Source organism: Leucoraja erinacea, chromosome 33 (assembly GCF_028641065.1).
Source record: "Leucoraja erinacea ecotype New England chromosome 33, Leri_hhj_1, whole genome shotgun sequence".
Classification (NCBI taxonomy): domain Eukaryota; kingdom Metazoa; phylum Chordata; class Chondrichthyes; order Rajiformes; family Rajidae; genus Leucoraja; species Leucoraja erinaceus.
The window spans coordinates 15,897,352-15,922,165 of NC_073409.1; the positions used below are offsets into that span (position 1 = coordinate 15,897,352).

At 43.5% G+C, this 24,814-nt stretch overlaps 1 protein-coding gene across 2 annotated transcripts in view; it reads right to left on the bottom strand.

Moving 5' to 3' along the window:
• Positions 1-21,687, bottom strand: part of anp32a (acidic (leucine-rich) nuclear phosphoprotein 32 family, member A) — a 34,580-nt gene extending 12,893 nt beyond the window's left edge. Inside the window, exon 1 of one of the 2 annotated variants that reach the window (XR_008726123.1) lies at positions 21,504-21,687. Coding sequence is in view for 1 of the 2 variants with exons in the window: in XM_055661447.1 (XP_055517422.1) it covers positions 21,504-21,557 (54 nt within the window). In the remaining variant the exon portion in view is untranslated. The remainder of the gene's footprint in view (positions 1-21,503) is intronic. The other variant, XM_055661447.1, reaches the window with a different exon arrangement.
• Between the last annotated feature and the right edge of the window lie 3,127 nt (positions 21,688-24,814).

Genomic DNA, 24,814 nt, shown 5'->3' on the forward strand with positions numbered 1-24,814 from the left:
CAGAAACATCACCTATCCATGTTCCTCCAGAGATGCTGCCTGACCCGCTGAGTTATTCCAGCAATGTGTCTTTTTGTTTGTGGATGAGATGGGCATAATTGACAATTCTTTGCTAAACTAACAGCAACATATCGGCACCCTCTTCTCATTGCCCAAAGCTGTTATTGTGTGAGGCTTCACAATGTCTAGTTAAACCCACGACAGAGTCAAAACCCCCAAACTCGGCCAATTCTGCAAAGCCCCACGACCATCAGCTGATGAACACCAGTGCCACACACAGACCAGAGGCTCACTCTTACCCAGACTGATCCCCAAAACAAAGTGCTGGAAATACACAGCAGGTCAGGCAGCATCTAGGGAGCTGGAACTGAGATTGAAGAAACCTGTACTTACAGCATTTCTTTCTCCAGATTTCCAGGTTTTGATACAGAAGGCATTAATTATTTAAGCTCTAGTAAAGAAAATCATAACACAAAAACTCTGATTTACACCCACAGAAACCCTTTGAATACCAACAACTGCAAACCCAAGTAATTTCTAAACTTCAGTGTCATTTTTCGCATCAAAAGAAGCCACAACAATGGCATCCAAACCTACGGATGTTAAGCTCTCCAAAATTCAGTTCATCAATAAATAATCCATTCACTCAGTCCATAGATCAATAACAAGCTGCAGCTGGACACTGATGATTTGCTCAATATTTGTTTGATGTGATATGCAGTGAAGGGAGGTAATCTCAATAATTAAAACATCAGATAAGCACTGGAATTTAAGTCATTGAAGACTGTGGAACAAGTGGGATTAGTATACATGGGTTCTGGATGGTTGGCATGGAATGGATGGAATGAAGGGACAGTTTCCATGCTGTGTTACTCCATTATCCAACATAGTTGCACTGGGACCAGTCTAGACCTGTACATGGGGAACAGCTAAACGGGTGTGGAGAGATCTCAATGCAGGGGAAGGGCGAGTGGGGAAGAGAAGTAGCCGAAAGCACAGAACAGTGTGGCCATTGAAAGAATTGGCAAGAGCACAAGGACTGGTCAAAGAGAGTCCAGAGGGAGAGAGGAGGACTTGTGCAATAAGCAAAGTTGCGTGGAGAACGGGGAAACTTAATAATGTTGCGCGGGAGAGAAGGCAAAAAGCAGCACCAAAAATATAGGTTATTGGCGTAAAAAAAATTAAGAGCATCACAAGATATGCTGGGGTCAGGTGCCCATGTTTGCATGGGTTCTTGCAACCAATCCATATAGTATCTATTTTTGTGTTTCGTAGCGGAGTTCTGTGTTGTACTGTCTGTGACGTGTCGATTGTACATTGAATAAACTGCAGGCACCGATAGCACACAACCATAAACAATTGCATTTTATTTGATCAATTCCTGTTGCAAACAGGTTTCGTACATAGAAATCCTTACTCCACTTTAAACAGTCTATAAAAGAGCTAATGACCCTAACCAGGGCTTCCATTCTCACTACTTCTTTGTATTTAAAAATGAGAAAACCCACAATACTTATTTGCACCCTGAAGGCATTGACTAGATTTCTAGTCAGAGACTTCAACAGTATGAATGTTAAGGAGGTGCTTGACCCGAAATGTCACCCATTCCTACTCTCCAGAGATGCTGCCTGTCCCGCTGAGTTACTCCAGCATTGTGTCTATCTTCAGTATGAATATTGATTTCTCTAATTTCAAGTAACCCCATGCATTCCCTCCTTCCACCCCCCCCCCCCCCCCCCCCCCCCCCCCCCCTTGTCATTGTGTTAGATTCACTGTTCATATCCCTTCGTTATCAACTCTCCACAGCCAACAATGGACCATTGGTGTCGGCTCAGATTTGTTCCGGACCTCTTCACACCTCTAGCTGGGTCTTGATCCAAAACGTTGCCTGTTCCTTTTCTCCTGAGATGCTGCCTGACCTGCTGCATTACTCCAGCAATTTGTATCTATCTTTGGCGTAAACCAGCATCTGCAGTTCCTTCCTACAAACGTTGGAAGTTCATCACCTTGTAAAACTCACCAGCCCCCTAGACAAGTTCAGCGTCAGGTCAGACCAGGAAGAAGCTAACCTTCAATGCCAGGGCATGCAGGAGAAACAGTCTTACTCATCGAGGTGGGATTTCTGGCCAAACTGGCAATGTCTTCAAAAACGAGGCCATAATTTTTAAAGCAACAATTGCACTTTGTTCTTTTTTAAATGTCACTACAACCCACATCCTTTTCTTTCGAAGTTTTGGAAGCCAGGGCTGTGTTTTATGGTGCACTTCACTTTGCTTTCAGGACACACCATGAGTACCACATAACACATGGCTGCATACAAGCTGCACAGCAACCAGCTTATATACAGCCATGGCAGGATAAGATTAGTGGAGCCGCAGACGGCTGTGGAGGCCAAGTCAATAGATGTTTTTACGGCAGAGATTGATAGGTACTTCATTACTAAGGGTGTCAAAGGTTATGGGGAGAAGGCAGGAGAATGGGGTTGAGAGGAAAAGATAGACCATCCATGATTGAACAGCGGAGTAGACATGATGGGCAGAATGGCCTAATTCTGCTCCTAGAGTTTACGAAGTGTGGGAGATGAGGAGAGGCAGGTACATATGTAACACTTATTACAGACAAAGTGCAAGAAATGGGATTAGTATTGATGGATACTTGAAGGTAAGCAGTCATAGTGGGCCGAATTGCACGTTATTGCACCTTACAACTCCTAATCTGCTCTTGCAATGCAAGGTCAACATTTAAAAAGATCAAAATGCTCATTAGGAATTCTATTGGGCTTGGATATTTTTGAGCCATATCTCCAAGAGTATAAGAATTGGCTGGATATTCAACCATGAGGGCATCACAAGCTGAACCTTATCCAACATATGTAGTGAAGTGACTGGCCATGGCGTGTCTCCCATTCCCAACCAGAGTGTCAAATACAGATCTGACCACCAGGAGATGTGGGACTTGGACCTCAAACATGATGTGGCTCTGTGCCATGCAGTGATCAACTGCACCAAATACATACAGCCTCTAATACAACTGGTGTAATTTCTATACACAATTCAACTATTCCTAAAAGACATCCAAATCAACAAGCAAAGGTAGCTAGGAGTCAGAATTACAGCCTCAATCACAAATGGCAATCGATCCAATGGCTCTGGAAAATATCTCAAAGTATTCAAATGTTTATCTTGCATCTTTAACCCAAACAACCTTCAGTAATTTAAGTGAAACACAAAGTGCAGGAGGAACTCAGCGGGCCAGGCAGCCGGGAAGAAATGGATAGGTGACATTACGGGTCAGGACCTCTTTTCAGACTCAAACACTGCGTTTTGCTCACGACTCCAGCATCTGGAGTTCCTGGTGTCACCCTTCAATAACTCAAGTGTTCTTGTAATTCCGCTACTTTTTCTTTCACTCGTCCACCATTGAGCAGTTATGACTTCTGCGAATATCTTTCCAAAGGCTCTCCGTTGTGTTTATCCTTTGCAGACCACCTATATCTAAACTATTAGCCATCCGGCCTTATAGAGGCTTAGCACTAAATTGATTTGATATATTCTAAAGGCGTGTCATGGAGTCAGAGCACGGAAACAGGTCTATCAACCAAAATTGTCCATGCCAACCAAGATTCCCCATCTAAGCATGTCCCACTTGGCTGAGATCCAGATCCCTCCAAGCCTTTCAAATCCAACATATACCTTTGAATAGTTTCAATAGGTTAGAAATGCACTTAAAACTTTTGCTTTTCTGAAATTATTTATTAATCCTGTCACGTTTCTTCAGTTGAGAGCTCTGTAACTATTGGGTAACCAGTATTGAAATTTTAACCAGAGTACCACGGTCAAATAACATCAGCAATGCAAGATCAACAAACGAACAGGAACATTTACTTAAAACCCGACAAACCTCTGGGGCTCCACTGGAACAAAATATTCAGACAAGGAGACAAAAGTTAAGAGGCCTACAAAAAGCTCCCATTGTTACACTTCCCTGGCATGCCAAACTGGCCAGAAGGCCAATAAACAGTCAACACAAATCCCAAGGTGGGTCATGTTGATCAAGCAACATGACAATTCAGAAGCTTTGTTCCAGATCCTTGCAGTCAGGCAACAGAAATCATTACATCAGCAACAGCTGGATTCCAACCTCCTAAAGGTGAACCTCACACAAAGGGTGGTGGGTGTATGGAACGAGCTGCCAGAGGAGGTAGTTGAGGCAGGAACTATCGCAACATTTAAGAAACATTTAGACCGGTTCATGGATAGGATAGGCTTTGAGGGATATGGGCCAAACGCAGGCAGATGGGACTAGTGTAAATGGGACACGTTGGTCAGTGTGGGCAACTTGTTTCCTCGCTGTAAGACTATTCGTTAGAGGGATGGCATTGCAGATGGAGTGTGGTGTTGCAGGAGGGACATTTGTACTTAAACTATTGAAAAGGACTTGCATTCAATTCAACTTTGCAGCTGATGCAACTCACAAGTGTGGAAAGTAAAATTTACAGTACAGTACAAAATTTACAGTAAATTTTATAGTAAAGGCCAAAAACACTTTCAAACTCAAAATAATTGAGCAAAATCATTTTAAATTCTAATTTTCACAAAATGCTCCCCCTGTTGGGGTTATCTGTGATTGTGGAAACATGGATAGGTGATGTTTCTAGTCCGTTCTTCAGACCCATTGAAGGAAAAAGGTTTCCATGGGGCATTACCAAATCATATTTACATCCATCAAAGGTTCTTGGAGGAAGTCCCACCCATTTCTGCTAATGCAGCCCACCAAATGTTATAGTGATTTCAAATTGGCCCAAACTCTTCTTGACCAAGCAGGGATACAAGCCCTTCCAACCCCAACACAAATATTCACAATTCAAGCTTCTGCCTTCCTCTCCTGCAGTATACAGGAAGCCTCCATCCAACGCCCGAGCCAAGGAGCATTACTATCTCCCACACAATCAAGTGACTGAAGGTGGTTCAACTACAAGCAATTCAAAGGTGCCGGAAATCCTAGCATCCGTGCACACTGGACACAGTAGCCTGGCCCTGTTAACCCATCTGCCTCCCTTACTGTCTAGTCCAAAATAAAGGTTGACAAAGACAAGACACCATAATTGTTGGAGTAACTCGGCAGCATCCCTGGGGAACATGGATAGGTGATGGTCCTAGCCCGTTCTTCAGACCCATTGCATTGGGGGAGGGAGGAGGTGCAGGAAAGAAAGCTGGAAGGGCAGGCATGACTGACCATGGCTGGTTTATAGGTCTTCCTCTTCTTCTTGCGCGTGGCATGCACAGCCTAAAGTTGTAGGACAACTCGTTCTATTTGATCTTATTTGATTATGCACACCAGGTTGATTGCATTCGTCGAAACAGGGCGGACCATAGGGTGGCAATCTCCCACCCGGTTTTGTAGGTGAACACAGGCAAGAGTTTTCTGATAGGTAAATAATTGGCGAAAGGCCAGAGAAGAAGACAGGTGCAAGCCCAAAATTATAAAGAGTTGCAAATTGTGAAGCTCGTAGATAGAAGAGTTGCAAATTGTGAGGGCAGAAAAAAATCCAGGTGGAGGGGGTGGTGGAAAACTGATGCAAAGTCAGACAGGACTTGGGAGAGCTGTTTATGGGTTAATTACTCAAGGGTAAGTAGCAGCAGGATATCCCAACGGGACTCTGAAGGAAAAGACAATGGACACAGTGGTACCTATTAAAACTCTGATCTTGTATGTGTGTATTTACATCTTCGTGAAAAAAGTATGCTGCAACGATAAAATATTTACATATTCTGGTTGACATTTTTCCCGTCGGGTCCAAAATCACCTTATCTGAAAATGTTATGCTTTATTTCTCGACACCACTGAAAATGTTTAAAAATATCAAAAGACTTTGAATTTAAACGAGCGGCTCTCACTGATGATGTCACAATGGGACTGCTCGGCGCTGCCTCACACACAGAATCATCCATGCACTTGGGAGGGACGTCACCCACAGCCGCCCTCGCCTCGCCAGGCTCGATGCCCACCCGCCGCCTCGCTCCTCCCTCCCTAGGGAGTGGTGAGTATAGGGACCTACTGTTGAGCAGTGGAGTATTGGTCCACTACCAAATACTGTGCACAATGGGCTGAAGCAAGCCACTGGGTGGATGGTGTCCTTAGGATTTGGGCGGAATGACAATGTAGAAATAAAACGCTCACAATACTTCAAGGAAAGTGCAGCTTACATTCATCAACCAGAGAGTGATCTCAACCGATGAACAAATAGTCAGCATCTCTTCAACCATTTCCAGAACTCCCCGTTCCAAATTCTCCACAAAGTAACACTTGGTCGTGGAAAATATTTTGAAATGAGTTGTGAAATTAAGGCAAAAATATTTTACAACTCGGGATGGCGAGAAACTATCTTTCAAGCAGAAAGCTGACTATCACACCGAGCACAAGGGTCAAGGCACGGAAAATAAGGCTGTGCATAAATAAACCCAAAATTACATTGCTGAAACTCTTTCCGCGACATATGTGTGTGTTATCGTGAGGTGCGCCCTGTCACACGCTCACGTAGGCTGTCCTGCGGGTGACGCGGGCGTATGAAGCGCCAATTTTCAAAACTTTTTTTACTTGCAACGGAGATAATCAGAAATTGTATTATTTGGCTGAAGATAGCCAGGGGCAAAGTGCCCAAAAAGAATGAAAAGTACATAAATGTACAAAGTACATTATTAAGAACATCTTAAATGATGCTCTATCTAATGTGGTGAAAAAATGAAGATCTTTTTGTTTTGTTGAAGTGCGTTGGAGTTGATGTAAATTGCAACGTTATTGTCAGATCTGACTATTGTTGTTGAATAAGTATGCTTAAGTATGATGTTCTTTGAAATAAGGGACCCCAGGCCACGCCACGCCTAGAAGCTCCGCAGACCACAGCCCCATGATGCCAAAGTTACCAGGCCAACATTCAGAACATCTCAGGCGACACCCAGCAAGGGCTCACCCGCTCCGCGATGGAAAAGTCCACGCTGCGCCTGCTGCTGATGCTCCGGACTCGACTGGAAAGGCCGCTCCAATCCATGGTGTTAGGCCGCGAGGGAGGCGGCATGGAAAAAGTCGCCTCTCCGTCGAGGCGGCTAACGATAGCGGTTCCACCCTTTCCCCTCCCAACCACAAGACACACCAAGAGACACATACAAAAAACAAAGCCGAAATAACAAACAAGCTGCTGGCAGGGCAGCCACTCGCAGCGCCACCATCGACCCCATTGACAACTCTGTCGGTGCAGGTTTCACCGAGAACTCAGTTTCAACGTGAATCTCTCTCTAGGTTTCTATACATATACACATATATACACACACACACATATATACACATACATATATACACACACACATATACGCACACACACATACACACACACACACACATACACACACACATATACACACACATATATATATATATACACACACACACACGCAGGTTTGACGAGAAACTGCTAATCGTTCCCACAGATATGGCCTAACTCACCAAGGTCCTCCACCAGTTTATTTTGTTCCATATTCCAGAGGCAGTCTAGTGCCTCTATTGACATCTCCTTTAGGTAGCTATGGTTCCACACGTCAGCCTCCTCTCTCAGCAGACACCACCAATGCTTGTCTCTTGGTCTCCAGCCTAATGGGAGATATTGACTTCATTTTCACCTCCTCTCCCACTGCAACTGAAAATATCTGATTTCTCACTGCCCAGTGAAGAAAATCATCAAGACTTAGGATTAGTTCTGCCTCTCTTTGCACCGACACTGACTAACAGGCAATTAATTCCCAGCATTTTCCTCATTGTCACTTTGCTTCTCATTAGTCTAAAAAGCAGTCAGTCAGTAGACTCAAAATGCTAAGTTGTACCAACCTTAGGCATTCAACATTATCAGGAATTTGGAATGTTTTGTTAGATTCCTGCCCAGGATTTGAGACAAAATGTATTGGCAGGAACTGTAGATGCTGGTTTACACCAAAGATAGACACAAAATGCTAGAGTAACTCACTGGGGTTTTGCAACTCCAGCATTTTGAGAGTATTTATGATTTTAGAGACCTGGGTCTGAACAAACCATGTATTCTTAAAGTCTGAGGAACCAACCCGAAACGTCACCCATTCTTTCTCTCCAGAGATGCTGCCTATTCCGCCAAGTTACTCCAAAATTTTGTTTTAAACCAGCATCTGCAGTTCTTTCACATGCACTAAAACTTGTATATCAAGATAATCTTTGCAATCAACAGCTCAGCATTGAAAACATGTCACATCTTTTTTGGTTAGCTTCAAGTAGTGATCAGTCATGCAATAGGCCCCTTTAAGCACCGCACACAAGACCCAACGATCTAGCAAATGGCGGGTCTACAAATTGGAAGTGAAACTGCTTACTTAAATTTTAGAGTCTTACAACTACTTGGGAAAGGGTGGACACTTGGTGAAAAGAGGTCATCCAATCAGTGAAAACCTGATCCTAATCTTGGTTCCTCCAACCCCACTTTCCTTGTCAACTATTTTTCCATCTCAACATCCTGCTTTTTAGTTACATTACAAAAGATTTACATTTCCAATCACAAAAGAGACATCGAACCATTAAATTCTTCAAAAGGTTATGTATCAGATTGAAAACAAAATGCTGTAAATACTCAGCATGTCAGGCAACATCTGAGAAAGGGTCTAGAAATAGTGGACGCATTGGTGATCATTTTCCAATGTTCAATAGATTCAGGATCAATTCCTGTAGATTGGATGGTAGCTAATGTTTATGTCAAAGGGTCTTTAGTTTTCAACAATGCTGCATGGTCTGCTAAACACTCAATATTTATTTCAATTTTTTAACACCTGCACCTATTTTGATCTTCAATCGCAGAACGAATTTATGAATAAGCTCAAAATCATACGGATTTTGGATTCCTTCCGCATTTTCTAAAATCAAAGTTTAAACATCTTTCACAATTTTATCATAGAAAATTATACTTGGCTACAACAAAGAGCCCACTCACTTTGCACAGGTCACACACTACCTGAATTCTGGACCACAATTCCCCCCCCAGATAATGAGGCAGAATAGCAGCATGTTCATTCCTTTCATGGTAACATTTCTACAACCAACAAGATGAATTGCCCAAGTTCCAAAAAATGTACCTTGATCAAAATTCCATCACAGTGTGCACAAAATTGTAACCAATTCTGCCTCCTCGTGCAAGACAGAATGTCCAATAGTTTGGCCACTTCCCAAACTGAAATTCCTGCAGCAACTGTCTATTCAGAATACAAATCATTTACTTCATTAAATACGATTCAACCACTGCGTACAAGAACACTGCTAGTTTCCTACAAAGAACTGACAACTTTTTTTTCCAAATCCTCAAGTTAGAAATGGTTTAGTTCAGTCTACCAACTGGCTTTTTTTGAAGACAGGTCAGGTCTTCCACTTTTCATTGCCTGAGGCCCCAACTCGAAGATTGATAGGTCATTATCAGTTGGTTCCATTTTAAAATGTTGGGGAGTCAAAATAATTTGTAATGAACATCGAAGTCCAAGGGGGAAATGAAATCTTGTTCTAATTCACCATGGGGCTCATTTCTAAAAAATGTTAAGACCAAAGTTGGACCCTTGAAGACTGAAAAAGGTAAATTTATTATGGGGAACAAGGAAATAGCAGATGAGTTTAACAGGTACTTTGGATCCGCCTTAACTAAGGAGGACACAAACAATCTACCTGATGTACTAGTGGCCAGAGGATCTGGGGGTGACGGAGGAACTGAAGGAAATCCACATTAGGCAGCAAACAGTGTTGGGTAGACTGATGGGACTGAAGGCTGATAAATTCCCAGGGCCTGATGGTCTGCATCCCAGGGTACTTAAGGAAGTGGCTCTAGAAATAGTGGATGCATTGGTGATCATTTTCCAATGTTCAGTAGATTCAGGATCAGTTCCTGTGGGTTGGAGGGTAGCTAATGTTATCCCACTTTTTAAGAAAGGCGGGAGAGTGAAAACAGGGAATTATAGACCAGTTAGCCCGACATCAGCGGTGGGGAAGATGTTGGAGTCAATCATAAAAGATGAAATAGCAGCACATTTGGGTAGCAGCAACAGGATCGGTCCTAGTCAGCATGGATTTACAAAGGGGAAATCATGCTTGACTAATCTTCTGGAATTTTTTGAGGATGTAACTAGGAAAATGAACACGGGAGAGCCAGTGGATGTAGTGTACCACGACTTTCAAAAAGCATTTGATAAGGTCCCACATTGGAGATTAGTGGGCAAAATTAGGGCACATGGATAGAAAATTGTTTGGCCGACAGGAAACAAAGAGTAGGGATTAACGGGTCCCTTTCAGAATGGCAGGCAGTGACTAGTGGGGCACCGCTGGGCCCGCAGCTATTTACAATATACATCAATGATTTAGGTGAAGGGATTCAAAGTAACATTAGCAAATTTGCAAATGACACAAAGCTGGGTGGCAGCATGAACTGTGAGGAGGATGCTATAAGAATGCAGGTAGACAAAATTGCTGGAGAAACTCGGCAGGGTGATACCCCAGCAGTATGAACATTGACTTTTCCAATTTCAGGTAGTCCTTCCTTTCTCCCTCCTTCCCCTCCCAGCTCTCCCACAGCTTACTGTCTCTGCCTTTTCCTTTCTTTTTCCCGGCCCCCCACTAGTCTGAAGAAGGGTCTCGACCCAAAACGTCACCTATTCCTTCACCCCCTAGATGCTGCCTCCCCCACTGAGTTTCTCCAGCAATTTTGTCTACCTTCGATTTTTCCAGCATCTGCAGTTCCTTCCTAAGCAATGAGAATGCAGGGTGACTCGGACAGGTTGGTGGAGTGGGCAGATGCATGGCAGATTATCCACTATGGTAGCAAAAACAGGAAGGCAGATTGTTATCTAGATGGTGTCATGTTGGGAAAAGGGGAAGTATAACGGGATCTGGGGTTCCTTGTTCATCGATCAATGAAAGTAAGCATGCAGGTACAGCAGGCAGTGAAGAAAGCGAATGACATGTTGGCATTCATAACACGAGGAGTTCAGTATATGAGCAAAGAGGTCCTTCAGCCATTGTACAGAGCACTAGTGAGACCACACCTGGAGTATTGTGTGCAGTTTTGGTCTCCAAATTTGAGGAAGGACATTCTTGCTATTGAGGGAGGGCAGCGTAGGTTTATAAAGGTTAATTCCCGGGATGGCGGGACTGTCATATGTTGAGAGAATGGAGCAGCTGGGCTTGTATACTCTGGAATTTAGGATGAGAGGGTGTCTTATTGAAACATGATTATTAAAGGTTTGGACACGCTAGAGGCAGGAAACATGTTCCCGATGTTGGTGGAGTCCAGAACCAGGGGCCACTGTTTAAGAATAAGGGATGATTTAGAACGGAGATGAGGAAACATTTTTTCATACAGAGAGTTGTGAGTCTGCGGAATTCTCTGCCTCAGAGAGCGGTGGAGGCCGGTTCTCTGGATACTTTTAAGAGAGAGCTAGATAGGGCTCTTAAAGATAGTGGAGTCAGGGTGTATGGGGAGAAGGCAGGAACTTGGTACTGATTGGGGATGATCAGCCATAATCACATTGAATGGCGGTGCTGGTTCGAGGGGGCCGAATGGCCTACTCCAGGACCTATTGTCTAATGTCATCAAGTCCAGTCTTCACACTTCGATAGGATAGAATGGGTCAAACGTGTGCAGATGGCACTGATATAGCTGGGACATGTTGGGCCGAAGGGTCTGTTTCCACACGGTACCACTCTAACTCTACCCTCATCCCTGCCCATCCTCACCCCACCCAAAATCTAGATTCAAGCATTGAACAGATACTTCTCTTCCCCAATTTTCTGGCACCATCGGGTTGACGTCGAAACACGTTGGCTTCTCCTTGCATTCCAAAAGGTACGCTGCCTCAATGGAATTCTGGCACTCACCCCATCATTCCCCTTTCAACCGCAAAAATATATATGTATCTTTGTTAATACCTGGAGCCAAAACACAGTTCCCAGGTGAAACAGCACTGTCCTTGAATCGCAGGCCAATTGCATCCACGATGCAGCCTTCACTTTAATTTGGTGGTCACTTCACAGGCACTTCCATTGAGTGCATGACTGCACCACATGCACAACTGAGGCCTCTATCACTAATCAAAATAGAAGGATACATGTTGGAATAGAGGGACAAAACTGCAGGTGCTGGAAGTCTGAAATAAAAACAACAGGTCAGGTAGTATCAGTGGAAAAAGGAAAATCAAAGTTTAAACTTACAGGTTATACACTTTTAACCAATACAGCCAGTTTTGAAACAATTTTTAAAAAAGGTTGCTGCTTATCTGAAATCATTGAATTTAATGCCAAGTCCCAAGAACTGCAATATGCTTAGTCAGAAACCGAGGTAATGCTCTTTGCAATCTCCAAGCATTAATTCTTCATCTCAGACGCATCTCCCTCACCTTCTTCACTAATGGAGGACAATGCAAACTTGAACATCATTACTTTGTCCTTCAAGAAGGCGCATGCAGCTTTCTAGGCTCCGTAACACAATGGTTCTGCCACTTCCACTTAAAACGCCTGCTGGCTTTCTTTTGCAAAGCAACAAACCACCGAATGAACGCAGCAGGTCAAGCAGCATTTGCAGAGAGAAACGGACAGACCGTGTTTTGGGTCGTGACCTTTCTTCAAAACTGGATTTTCTTTCTCCTTCCTTCCCCATCACTGAATCTCTCCGGCCATCCATTTAACACAGACCTCTCTCTCCTTTGTTCCATCTTCCCATTCCCAAATTTTCAGTTTTCAAGTTTGATAAACTTAACTCTTCACACCCAAATAGAAAGTAAAACCTGCCGCTGACCAAAAGTGATTATATAACAATTAACGGAAATAACAAACATTCTTACACAACGTTAAAATCTGCACCACAAAAATCCTCATAAGATTTCACAATCTGGGATAGGTTAACAGCAGAGTCTTGCTTTTTTTTGTAACAGTGAGATATGCTAAGCATTAAAATAATAATAATAATAATGCATTTTATTTATGGGTGCTTTTCAGAACACTCAAGGACACCTTACAGTTAAAACAAGCATATGACAAATATATAAATAAAATGAAGCAAAAACATCATATCCATGGATTTGATAAGTAGTAGCTTTTTCTTCACTAACCCCCCCACCCAAGACAACTTGACTATGCAAATTCAGAATTAACAATGAAGTCCATGCTAGCTAACAATAGCTTCCATTCAAGGCTGGTTGTAGTTTGCAATTATTCCTGGGGGAAATTAAAGAAACACACTCTGGTTTGTCACTATGACCATCTCATGGGAAGAAACTTCAAAATATTCGGTAAGAGGCGAATGTGTTTTGCGAGGAAAGGTCAGGGTGGAGACAAAAGATTTGTTATTTACCACCCCCAGACTGTATTTCCAATTCAGATTGATAGAAAGTAATGATCCAGCTGAACTGTTGAAGAAGAATTCACAAAGCCATTAGGGAGGAGATTGGTTATATTAAAATGGGATGAGAAACACGCCCCAAACATTGACGGTTTCTCTCTCCGAGTCACTGGTTGGCCAACTGAGTGTTTACAGCATTTTAATGTCTCCTTTCTGCAAAACATCTTGAAAGCACTTATTCCATGTTATCTTCCCTTTTGTAGAGGATACATCACCTTCTCAAACTTCAGGGTGAAGTTGGATACCAATTCCAACGGATGAAATCAAAGCCTCTTTCCTTTGATCGCAGTACATGGAACAATCACCCAGCAAGGATGGTCGAAGGTAGACAAAAACGTAGAAAAACTCAGCGGGTGAGGCAGCATCTATAGAGCGAAGGAATAGGTGACGTTTTGGGTCGAGACCCTTCTCCCCGAAACGTCACCTATTCCTTCGCTCCATAGGTGCTGCCTTACCCGCTGAGTTTCTCCAGCATTTTTGTCTACCATCGATTTGTCCAGCATCTGCAGTTCTTTCATAAACAGCAAGGATGGTCACTGGGTTCTTGGGCATTGACAGGGAGCAGGCAAATTGGACCACCTACCTACCACCTGAAACAGTTCAGATCGTACAGTCCACACCAACCTTCAAGCACCAGTTTATATTAATCCCATTTTATTCCCCTGACATTGTCATCAACTACCCCAAGGTTCCACACTAAAGCGATCATCCTACGAATCTCCATGTCTGGCATGTGGAAAGAAACAAGAAACACCCAAAAGCCACGCACGCTTTATCATATTCACTGTACAGTTATTGTCAGATACAGTGAAAAACGTTTGCGTGCTGTCCAGGCAGATCATTCTATTCACAAATACATCCGGCAGCGCAAACTATATACGTCCAGGATCAAAGTGCAGATTTAAAAAAGTGCAAAGACAGCAAAGAGGCAGGCTGGAAATTCATACGAGATATCTGTTCAAGAGTGATAAAAGCAGGGAAGAAGCTGCCCTTGAATCTGGTTTCCCCACTTTTAAACTTTTGTATCTTCTGTTCAACCGAAGAGGGGAGAAGAGGAAATGTCCGGGTGAGAGTGGCCCTTGAGTGGCCTGAGGGAAAACGTGCAAACTCTCCATAGACCCCACCTAAGGTCGGGATGGAATCCAGCTTACAGGAGCTGCAAGGCAGTAGATCTACGAGGCTGTGCTTTGTGAAGTAGGCTGAAGGCGGGGCTACACGAACAAATAAAATGTTGAATAGTGAAGACTAGTTGGATGGAGTGATCACAGTTCCAAATTCTACAGAGACGTGTTCTTTGACAAAATGCCTCTGGGTACAACCCTCTAACAATCCGATTGCAGATGTTGAGAACAAATGTAACATAAATGGACAACATAACAATGGAGCTTCACTGGAAATGGGGCAAAGGGAGGCTGGCAGTGGAGTCTAATGTGAAGCAGATTACAATGCAACAAGTAATCTTGACAGAACTGGATGTTGCCACTCAGAGGCTGAAAGGGAAAGTGCTGTACTTCCTAATGTAGGGCAAACCATCCACATACGATGCCACACTTTATATTAATAAACATTCCGAGTTCAGGCCACTATTACTCAGAATAAACTGCGATTGGCCTTTACAATTACTCAGCGAAACATAAATCCATATAGTACCCAGCTGAATTTGAAACACATTGAAATATCCAGTCAACACCAGGTCACCAATTCCGCAACTCCAAAATGCAAAACAACATATTCCAAATACTTTTGGTAGGGAAGCAGTCAAAGTGTGCACAGATCACATTTATATTCTGGGTTTAATGCAGTAAAAAAGCCCAAGGGTTCCATTTGCCCATAACATTTGACAACAGCCTCGTCAAACATCAGAGAAGGTGACAACAGCTTATTTCTCATGGAGAAGAGTTTCAACAGCAGGATCAAAAGGAGATAGATAGCAGAGGGGTTTAAGGGAGAAATTCCAAAGCATACATCCTTGGCAACTGAAGTGAAAGCGACAGGAGAATCATTAAATGCAACCAAGTGCTGAAGAGGCCAGAACAGGAGGGGTGGTAACAGAACTGTTAAGACCATCTCTAAGTCTTGCCCTGCAGTAACATTACATGCCTAAGTACAATGTTACAAGGATGTGAATGCAACACACAATCAATCCATACATCTATCTTCCATACATAACTAAAACTCTGATTTTGTTATCTTCCGGTTTGGTGGTTTTTCTATTTGTGCAAAAACGGTTCGCGATAGAGCTACGATTTTTCGCCAGTTCACTCACAGTTCTCCTGTGCTGCTAGTGCACAAAGTTTCATTCCAATAAGCTGAATGTCGTAAAAGTTAGCGAGGTTTAAAACTCTTAAAAAACAATCTCTTCTCCTGCCAGTCAGCGCTGTGCAGATTAGTCACTTCCCCCATCACTCCCCGGGAAGATCTGCCCCTTCCTGCGCCATCGCGTCTTTACTGGAGCCGAGGATGGCCGGCACAATTTTCGGAGGGACCCTCAAGCAGCCCAGCGTCAGAGACCCAGCCCAGAGTGGAAGATGTCGCCAAACGGAAAGCGGAGACTCTGATCCCAGCGGCGGAGAACGTCCAGCGCCTGCTGCGAGTCCCCATCGCACCGCCAATTCCAGCCACTACCCCTCTGGTTCCTCCCCCCCCCATGGCTCCCCCCGTCTTTTCTCCGAGCTCACTCCCCATTGCCCACACACCTCTCATCCCCCCTCCCCCTCCCGCCCACATACACCCCCCACGCGCGCACACCCTCCTGCCCACATACACACCTTCCCCCCCCCCCCTCCACACCACCCTCTACCCCCCCCCTCCTACACCTCCCCGTCCACACACACCCCTCCTCCCCCATCCCCCCCACCACATGAGGGGGGGGGAGTGCTCAGGGATGAGGGGAAATGAGCCGCGCCTGCGCAGTTTGGGGCTATGGGCAAGTGGTGGAATATTGCGTTGGGGGAACAGGTGAATGGTGGAATATTGTGTTGGGGAATGGGTTGCATTGGGGGACCAGGCCTCCTGTGTGACTGGGACTCAACGGGTCAAATTTAGTCTAGTAATTCCTAAAGAAATCAAAGCAACAATGTACGCCAATGAAATTATACACACCTCCAAAATAAAAATCAGACAACACTGTTCAAGGTGCACTAAGGTACAAGAGTCAAGCCATGTTCTTCAAACATATGCCTCCTAAGCTAGTAAAAATAATAGCTCTGTATTTCACTGCTGCGAATTTCACTCTGTGTTCATTATTAGACTGTATACCACAATAGTAGTATAAATCCAACCTGGACATTTACAAGTGTTGAAAGGAGTCACAGATATGGCAACAAGCAGCGACAAGACCCAATGCGGAGTTAGGGTTTCGACACACCCCCTTGGCTTCAGACAGCAACAATAACGAGGGGTAAATTTCAGAGCGATCCATGACTTGGTACAGGTAGAGAACAGGAGAAAGAGAGAAAATGGGTTGCGGGCAGCTAAATAGGTTTGTTCAAGCCGACATTGACACAATGGGACGAATGGCCTCCTTGATAAAATGGGAAATACAAAGTGTGCTGCATTACGTGCACTAGCAAGACTCAAGCCAGTAGGAATCAGGGTTGGCCAGGAAGAGGGATATAGCACGGGGTGGGGCATAAACGGCAGGGTGCGAAGCTGGTTGTGGTTGATGGGCAACTGATCACAGCCATGGGACATTGCTACATGATTTCACCAACAGTCTTCAATTTCTTCATGGAAGGCGGTCCTGCCATAACAGGCAAGAAGGCGTAAATTCACGGACGATGGAAAGATATGCAGGTGAGAAGCATGCGGCGTGCAAAGACATCTAATCTCGCACCCAACTCTCCCAAAAATGTTGCGTCAATATTGCAAAGCCCGCTACCATCCTGGATGACATGTTGTTATGCAACAGGTCACGGAAAATGATCCCAACCAATGACAAAAACCAACATGAACAGATCAGAGGCCCCGGCATTCGGTGGCATCTCATCTCTCATTTCCCCTCGAGACCTGGTCATCATACCGCAAGCCAATTCAGGAATGTGGTGGGATAGTCCCAATGCATGGATGGAAGTAGTACCACACTCACCCTCTTGGCAAAGTCACCGCATCCCATTTAACTGAGAAACCCAAATCACCCTTGCCACTGTGTTTAAGAAGGAACTGCAGATGCTGGAAAAGGGTTTCGGCCCGAAATGTTGCCCATCTCCTTCGCTCCATAGATGCTGCTGCACCCGCTGAGTTTCTCCAGCATTTTTGTGTACCTTCACCCTTGCCACCGGTAGTGCAGAAGATCCAATTTAGCAGCAAACCACCCAGACCACTGTTCATAAGTGATAGGAGTGGAATCAGGCCATTCAGCCCATCAACTCTGCTCTGCCATTCAATTATGGTTGATCTATCTCTCCCTCTTAACCCCATCCTCCTGCCTGCTCCACATAACCTCTGGCACCTGTACTAATCAAGAATCTATCTATCTTTGCAGCATTATCTACACCCACAACAACCCCCACCTGCCCACCATGCCCCAATCGAGCCAACAGGTGCATGAATCTGTTAACATCAACATCACACACCGCCAGAGGTGGAAATATAACAGCACTCCGATATCAACACTGCTCAAAATCACAGAACCACCAAACTTTACTACAGGTGTGCCTGTACACCTGGATTCTAGGATTTCCAAGCAGTTCAGGCCGATAAACACTGATCACACCACAGATCTCAAATGAAGAAAGCCTAACACCACACTGTTTATTTAAAATCCAATTCCACAAAAACAGTCATCTACCACATCAATTAAATTCTCCACTGTTAAACCAGCTGAGAAAACAAGTCTGGCTTGGGAGGTTATTGCAACAATCTTCCTCTCAAAATCTCAGAGCACAGAATAAAATGAAACAGCCAACCCTTCTGTCCAGGGAATTGGCCGACATGGAACAGCCCATTCTACTAACTGCCATCGTTTTCCAATGTTATTAGGTTGAGGAATATTTTAGAGCTGGTCATAAAATACTGACCTCTGGAGTGGTCAATTCTAACTACAGCTTTCTGCAATAAACAATACATTTCCATGGTCTTGGTTGCACTACAGACTTCATTTTTGCACTATTACGGTTACTTATTTGTGTATCCGAGTATTACATAACACGTGTTATTGCATTTAAGGGCATGCTAAGCCGCAGCAAGCAAGAATTTCATTGTTCCATTGTTGGTGTTAGGACAATTAAACTCTCTTGACAATCCAAACGGGTCATAATTTGAGCAGTACGTCTCATGATCATCTGCTGGGACGTTTCTGTAACCTGCTGCATTTCAATTATCGAAATTACTTCCTTGCAACACGGCCGCGACCAAGAATGTGCAGCACACATTCAAACTTGGCTTCTCTCTCTGCCAGCGTTGCCCGATGTGCTGAATTACTCGCGTTGTTTTTATAATCAGTATCGTCATTCCAACTTAACTGGAAACAAAGGTTATGGACACTCGCTCCCACGTTGTATGGGCACCAATCAGAAGTATTACGAGGACAACCCACTAACAAATGAACATTAAAAAAATAAAAAAAAATTCACAAAAGAACAAACAGGTGCACCAAGCCAAACCAGCACAATGCTGCATGTTAAACATACTTAGATGCTCAGACGGTCAAATTACAGGCTTCATCGCTCCCGTTTGATTTGAGGTGTTTATTAATGCATAAAGGGATCACAATATAGCCTTTAAAACGCAGTATAATAATACAACCGCTTGGTTTCAAACACGTTTAAAACTTCATGAGAAAAACGTTTGGGAGAAGTTATCTTAAGGGACGCGTTTATCTCAAGACTAAGTAACGCAAGATGCACGTTTTGTTTAAAAAAATGATTATCAATTTGTATCCTCACTCAAAAATATAACACGCCCAAGATAACCGAGGCTGATTGTGGTTAATGGAAGTAAACCAGCGAATCGGCATTTCAAAATTGCGGAATACTGCAAAATATAATAACATTTCACACAATATGCCCGAAACATGAAAAGCACACGCCCGCAAAATCTTATGCCTGCTTATATAATGAGCGATTTGCAAGCCTCCAGCGTTGGATGAAGGGAGGGAAGGGAGGACCCTGGTGACCCCGCAAGAACGCGAATGTTGCCACTGCGAAGTTGCAGAGTTCGATGGAATCCCTCGCGGGTTCCAAATTCCAATTTGGAACGTTCGACACAAACAAATCGCAACATCGCCTTCCACGCTACAAAATGGCAGCCGGGGACAACCTTAGGTAGCAAACTTTAAACCAAGCCTGATTTTATTTGTTAATTAATCGCCGACATTCACTCTCTCTCTCTCCCTCCCCACTCCCTTCCTCCCCACACATTTCCCCAGTCCCGCCTCTGTCTAAACCAGCTTCCAAATCGTACGTTTTCGCAGCAAAATGAGTGAACACGTTTGTTCTCCCGAAGAGTTGAATCTAATTATCTGCCAATTGTAAGAATCTTCGAGGTGGAAAAGAGCTGATAGGCTCCATTTCCCCAATGACGTAACCTTACTGTATTTTCGTCCTTGCTATTCAACCCCCCCCACCCCCCCCCCCCACCAACCCCACTCCCCACCCAAACATTACCTTTCCCAGGCTGCACCATCGCCCCGAAAGTGTTTACACGCAATTCGTCTCATCCCTCCTCCATGGCCTCTTCGTTAAAGACAGACCCTCAAAGCGCATGGTATTTATATTCTTCGTTTCTGTTTCCGAGCCCTCAGTAAAATGGCGGCCGTCCTACTTAGGTTGGATCCGACCCTGCCAACGCGGTACAAAGTTCCAAAGTTGCCCACAATTTCCTCAAATAATGTTCTTCCACGGGCCGTTGCAGACTACCCCCTCTCCCCAAAAGATCACGCACTCGCATTGATCTCCGCTCCTTTCCGGGCGGCCGTACTTCATTTATTTTTTCAAATAAGAGCAGCTTAAACTGCAAGCTCAACTAATAAAATCACCACCCTCCCCTTTCTTAGTGGCTACCAACGTTACAAACACATCAATCGAGGAAACGCAAATCTATTCTGCTTCCTCCCTCCCATTGTAAGCCTCTGGATATCATCGGCACCCAAAGTACTGAGGAATCCAAGTATATGATAAAACAATTTTATTCTTCCACCTCCCGGTTAAAATTCCCATACAATTACGGCACCTTTAAATAATGCACTCGTAAATTTAAATGCCCATTCATCTATTGTTTTTAATTAAAAAGTGCCAAAAATCTCGACATAAAAAGTATGAAAAAAATAAGTTTGGCCACACTCGAGGTTACTAGAGTTTATAACCTTACGAAATTTGCACGCTACAGTTAAAAAAAAAATTAAGAACTCGTATAATTTAAACATATTTACAGTATAAGAAACGTTCCACACTCATGCGCGCGTAATGCAGATTCATGTCAAACAGCTACTATTTTTGTCCCACCACAAGGTCTTTAGCTTATTCTTACTGTTTCCAAAGTTAAAAAGAATCAGAAACTCAAAAAAACTCCAAAGTCTATTCAGAGAGTAACATCGACCACATCGCTCTCTCGACCCTGGACTGCTGTTCGTTATTAGAGTATTTTATAATATAGAAAAATATACGGGAATGGGCGCGTTCATGACTATGAATTTGCAAATATGGCTCCCCATTCTCCCTTATTTGATCTCCGATAGGAATATCTCACTGTATCCCAAGTTTCTTTCACACGTTTTACGAACTTCAAACATTCCACTGTCAAAAAGGGGAGAAAAGTTTGCGAGGAGTCGGGAATATTAAGTAATCAGTTTCACATCTTGCAAAACTCGTGCATTTCATCCAATCCAGTCAGCCTCGCCGGGATTTACAAACCTTGCTAGTTAAACTTAAAATGTAACAAAATCGCAAGAGAATACACATGCGTACTAAAAACAAAGATGAAATAGTATACATATTTGCACAAAGATGCTTAGGAAGGTAGGTGAGAGAAATGTTATACAGACAAGAAACCACATCAACTATTTTTCGCTCCACAAAAAAACAATTAAGACATCTAGAAGTTATCTGAAGAGAAATAATCTTACGTCTGAAGGCTTCCTATTCCGTAGTTCTAAAAAAATTCTATTCTTCACATCCATCTTTGCCACCAAGGCTGATTTACAATATGAAGACAAACGCTGGTGACCAAATGCTGTTTAACACAGGGAAAGATCTGCTTGCAATACAAGCTGACGCCACTACACCGACCAGCCAACCCAACTTGATAACTAACTCCAAGGGGTGGGTGGGATTCGGTCACTTGATGGGCACAATAGTCAGCCAATACGATACAAAACAGCCCGCCGACCCAGGCGTAGACAAATAGTTAAAGAGGTGAAGTCGTTGAGGGCGGGACCCGAGTACCATTAAGCTGGGTTGCAGACTGCCTTTCTAAGTGCATTCAATAAATAGCCCATTCGCAACCGGAGAAGAGGCATGGAAGCAAATGGCGTCTTTAGTATGGGTGTAAAGAGGGGGCACCTCCGCCGTGTTTATTTCACAAAAGCTCGCCGTCCCAATGAAATTGGACTTTTAAACCGAGCTCGAGACAATATCTGCCAATGCTAAAACACGAACAGGATTGTACACGTTATCTAAAGTACAACGATGTTATCAGAAAAAAAATCGTTTTAAGGTCGTTACGGTGAAAGTTCTGCTTTGGTCTTAAATATACTCGAGGCACAGCGAGATTCAAACATTATACTAGATAAATACCGAAACCCAATATTAACGTCTTACATTTTTATGACTCCCAGTTTTGCCATTTACAAAAGGGGAGTAAGTGAAATACAACCACGTGTTTTTTTTTCGAATGTAGAATTCTTACAATATATGGAATAAGAACGCACCACGCACCAATGCAAGTAATAAAGACACAATATTAAGTGCAAGCAACAATCGCATATTCACAACAAAATGGAAGGGCATTATCATGTCAACGTCCTTTTAACTATGGTTGTTGATTAGCATGCAAACAAATTACCTTATTGTCCAATCAGTGTGAAAATACATACTTTAAAAAGTGCAAATTTCAAATGGCCATTGAAATCGCCACCTGTACATTTTTTTTTGCAACTATTGTACATATGCACCAGCAAAATGAAGTGCATTACATTTTTTAATGTGCGTCACGCGCAATTTTTAAGCCACAGTTGGGGTGAAACTAACACAATGTTACTTGGCTGACGGACGTGTAAGGTGGTGAATGATAGAGGAGCATTTGTGATCGGCAGGCCAGCCACCCTGTCAGCGAGCGGGCACATGAGTGGCAGCGGGAACGAGCCAAAGAGCAGCGAGCTGGTGGTCGGGACCGACGCTGGGACCGTCGAATCAGACCGCAACAACAATATTGATTACAGCGGATCATGTGGCCACCCCCGCGCCATTTTGCTCGCAACAATAAAAAGCATTAAAAAAGCGAATTTCACAACGCAAACCTTTGCCATTCTTAATGCAAGTTACGAAATAAATCAAGCGCTTTTACCTCCTGTTCATGGGCGCTCTCAACCCAGCTCCATTGCCGCGCTGGAGGCACAAGAATGGTGGAGAACGAGTAACTGCGCAACAGTTTCTAAGTCTGCTGCAACGCGGCATGGCTGTCTTTGCAAACCAACCATTTGTTTTTTTTTGCAGAAGGCGAGGCAAAACACCCAATTCAATCATTTTCTCTAATGATTTGCAATGAGAGCGTCCTCTTGTCAAAGTTTACCGACAGCTGGAGTTGGCAACGAACGCCTTTTAAGAGTTATATATATTTTTTGCACACAATATTTTTTAATTCCTTGCGCGAATCACCTCAATTTTTTTCGGCTGCTGGGGTGTGTCACCAGGCGGCCCTCGACCGAGTTTGCTGTTTTGCCAGCGACTGCGTGCATCGTGTGCGCAAATGATAGGGTTTAAGCTATTCTTTAAACTGTCTCTACAATGCACTGCATTCGCATTACTCCAACCCCCCTCTAGCAGCCATTGACCGCTCCTATATTCGATTGTGCAACATTTATCTTTACGTTCTGTATTTCGACCATGCCTTTAAATATAACATTTAACATTGCATTAATCGCGATTGTTATTATTAAGGTAACGTAGTTACAAAATATATGAGTGTTATTTTTAACACGAGTAGGTTTCATTTCAAATTGCAGTGAGATTCTTCTAATACGTTTATTTTCTTACACAGATATATGGAGTAAACCTGAACTTTAATTAAATAGTATTGAGGTTTGTTAATTATTTTTATTGTATGGCGTGCACGATAAACCTTAATGTTTCGGTGATGGCTGCCCCGCCCATCCTAATGCAAAAATAGTATAATGTGTCCCAACGATACGTGTAAATCTTAATCTGCTGACTAAAACGAGATAGAAATAGGGGGCTTTCAAGCAGGAGCATAGTTTAATAAACATTTTGATGTTCTGGTTTGAAGCACGTTTAAAGGGCATTCATTAGTTATGTCATTTGAAAAATAATCTACTTTTGAAGCAAGTAAATTTGACCAAATACAATTTAATTTTGTTAAACGGATTATAATCAACTAATTGAAAAACACGCTCAGTGTAAACAATTAGAATGCAGCTAAGTAAGGGCTGGCGTGAGGGACATGGTAACCTCAATGCTCAGTGGCAGGCTCACTAACATTTCTCATTTAGGTCAATGACTAAAGACCCCAATCCAACAACGCAGAGTGTATAGAAACGTCTTCTCTCAGGGGGCAACGGATCTCTGGCATTCTCTACTCCTGAGGGGTTTGGGGACAGATCATTAGATTCATTTAAGATGGAGAAAGAAAAATATCAAAAAGACAGGAAATTTGTGGTTTTGAGACGCTGACACAAAAGAGGCTGGAATCGATCATATTAAATGGCAGGCCATTCTTGAGGGGCTGAGGGGCCTTCTCAGATTTCATTGTGCTGGAGTAACTCAATGTATCTCTGTGGAACATAGATTGGAATGTACCTTAGAGAGAACATAACTGCTCAATAGCAAGACCACTGACATTTCTCATTTATGTCAATGACTAACACCTGAAGAAGGGTCCAGACATGAAATGTCAAATATCCATGTTTTCAGGAGATGATACCCAACCTGTTGAATTACTCAAGCACTTTGTGTCTTTTTCTGCAGTTCCTCGTGTCTCCAAGTTGGAAGCTCCTCCCAGGGCCGGCCTTTAGCCAATTGGACCAATTGCTCCCAATTGGGCCCCATGCCTAAGGGGGCCCCGCGCTAGAGTAATCTACTCTCAGCTTGGGTAGATCTACCCCGGGTGGAGGGGGGAGAGAAGGGTGGAGAGAGAGCAGAGGGGTGGAGAGTGAAGAAAGGGGTAGACAGGGAGGGGGGGGTATGAGGGGTGAATGGAGGA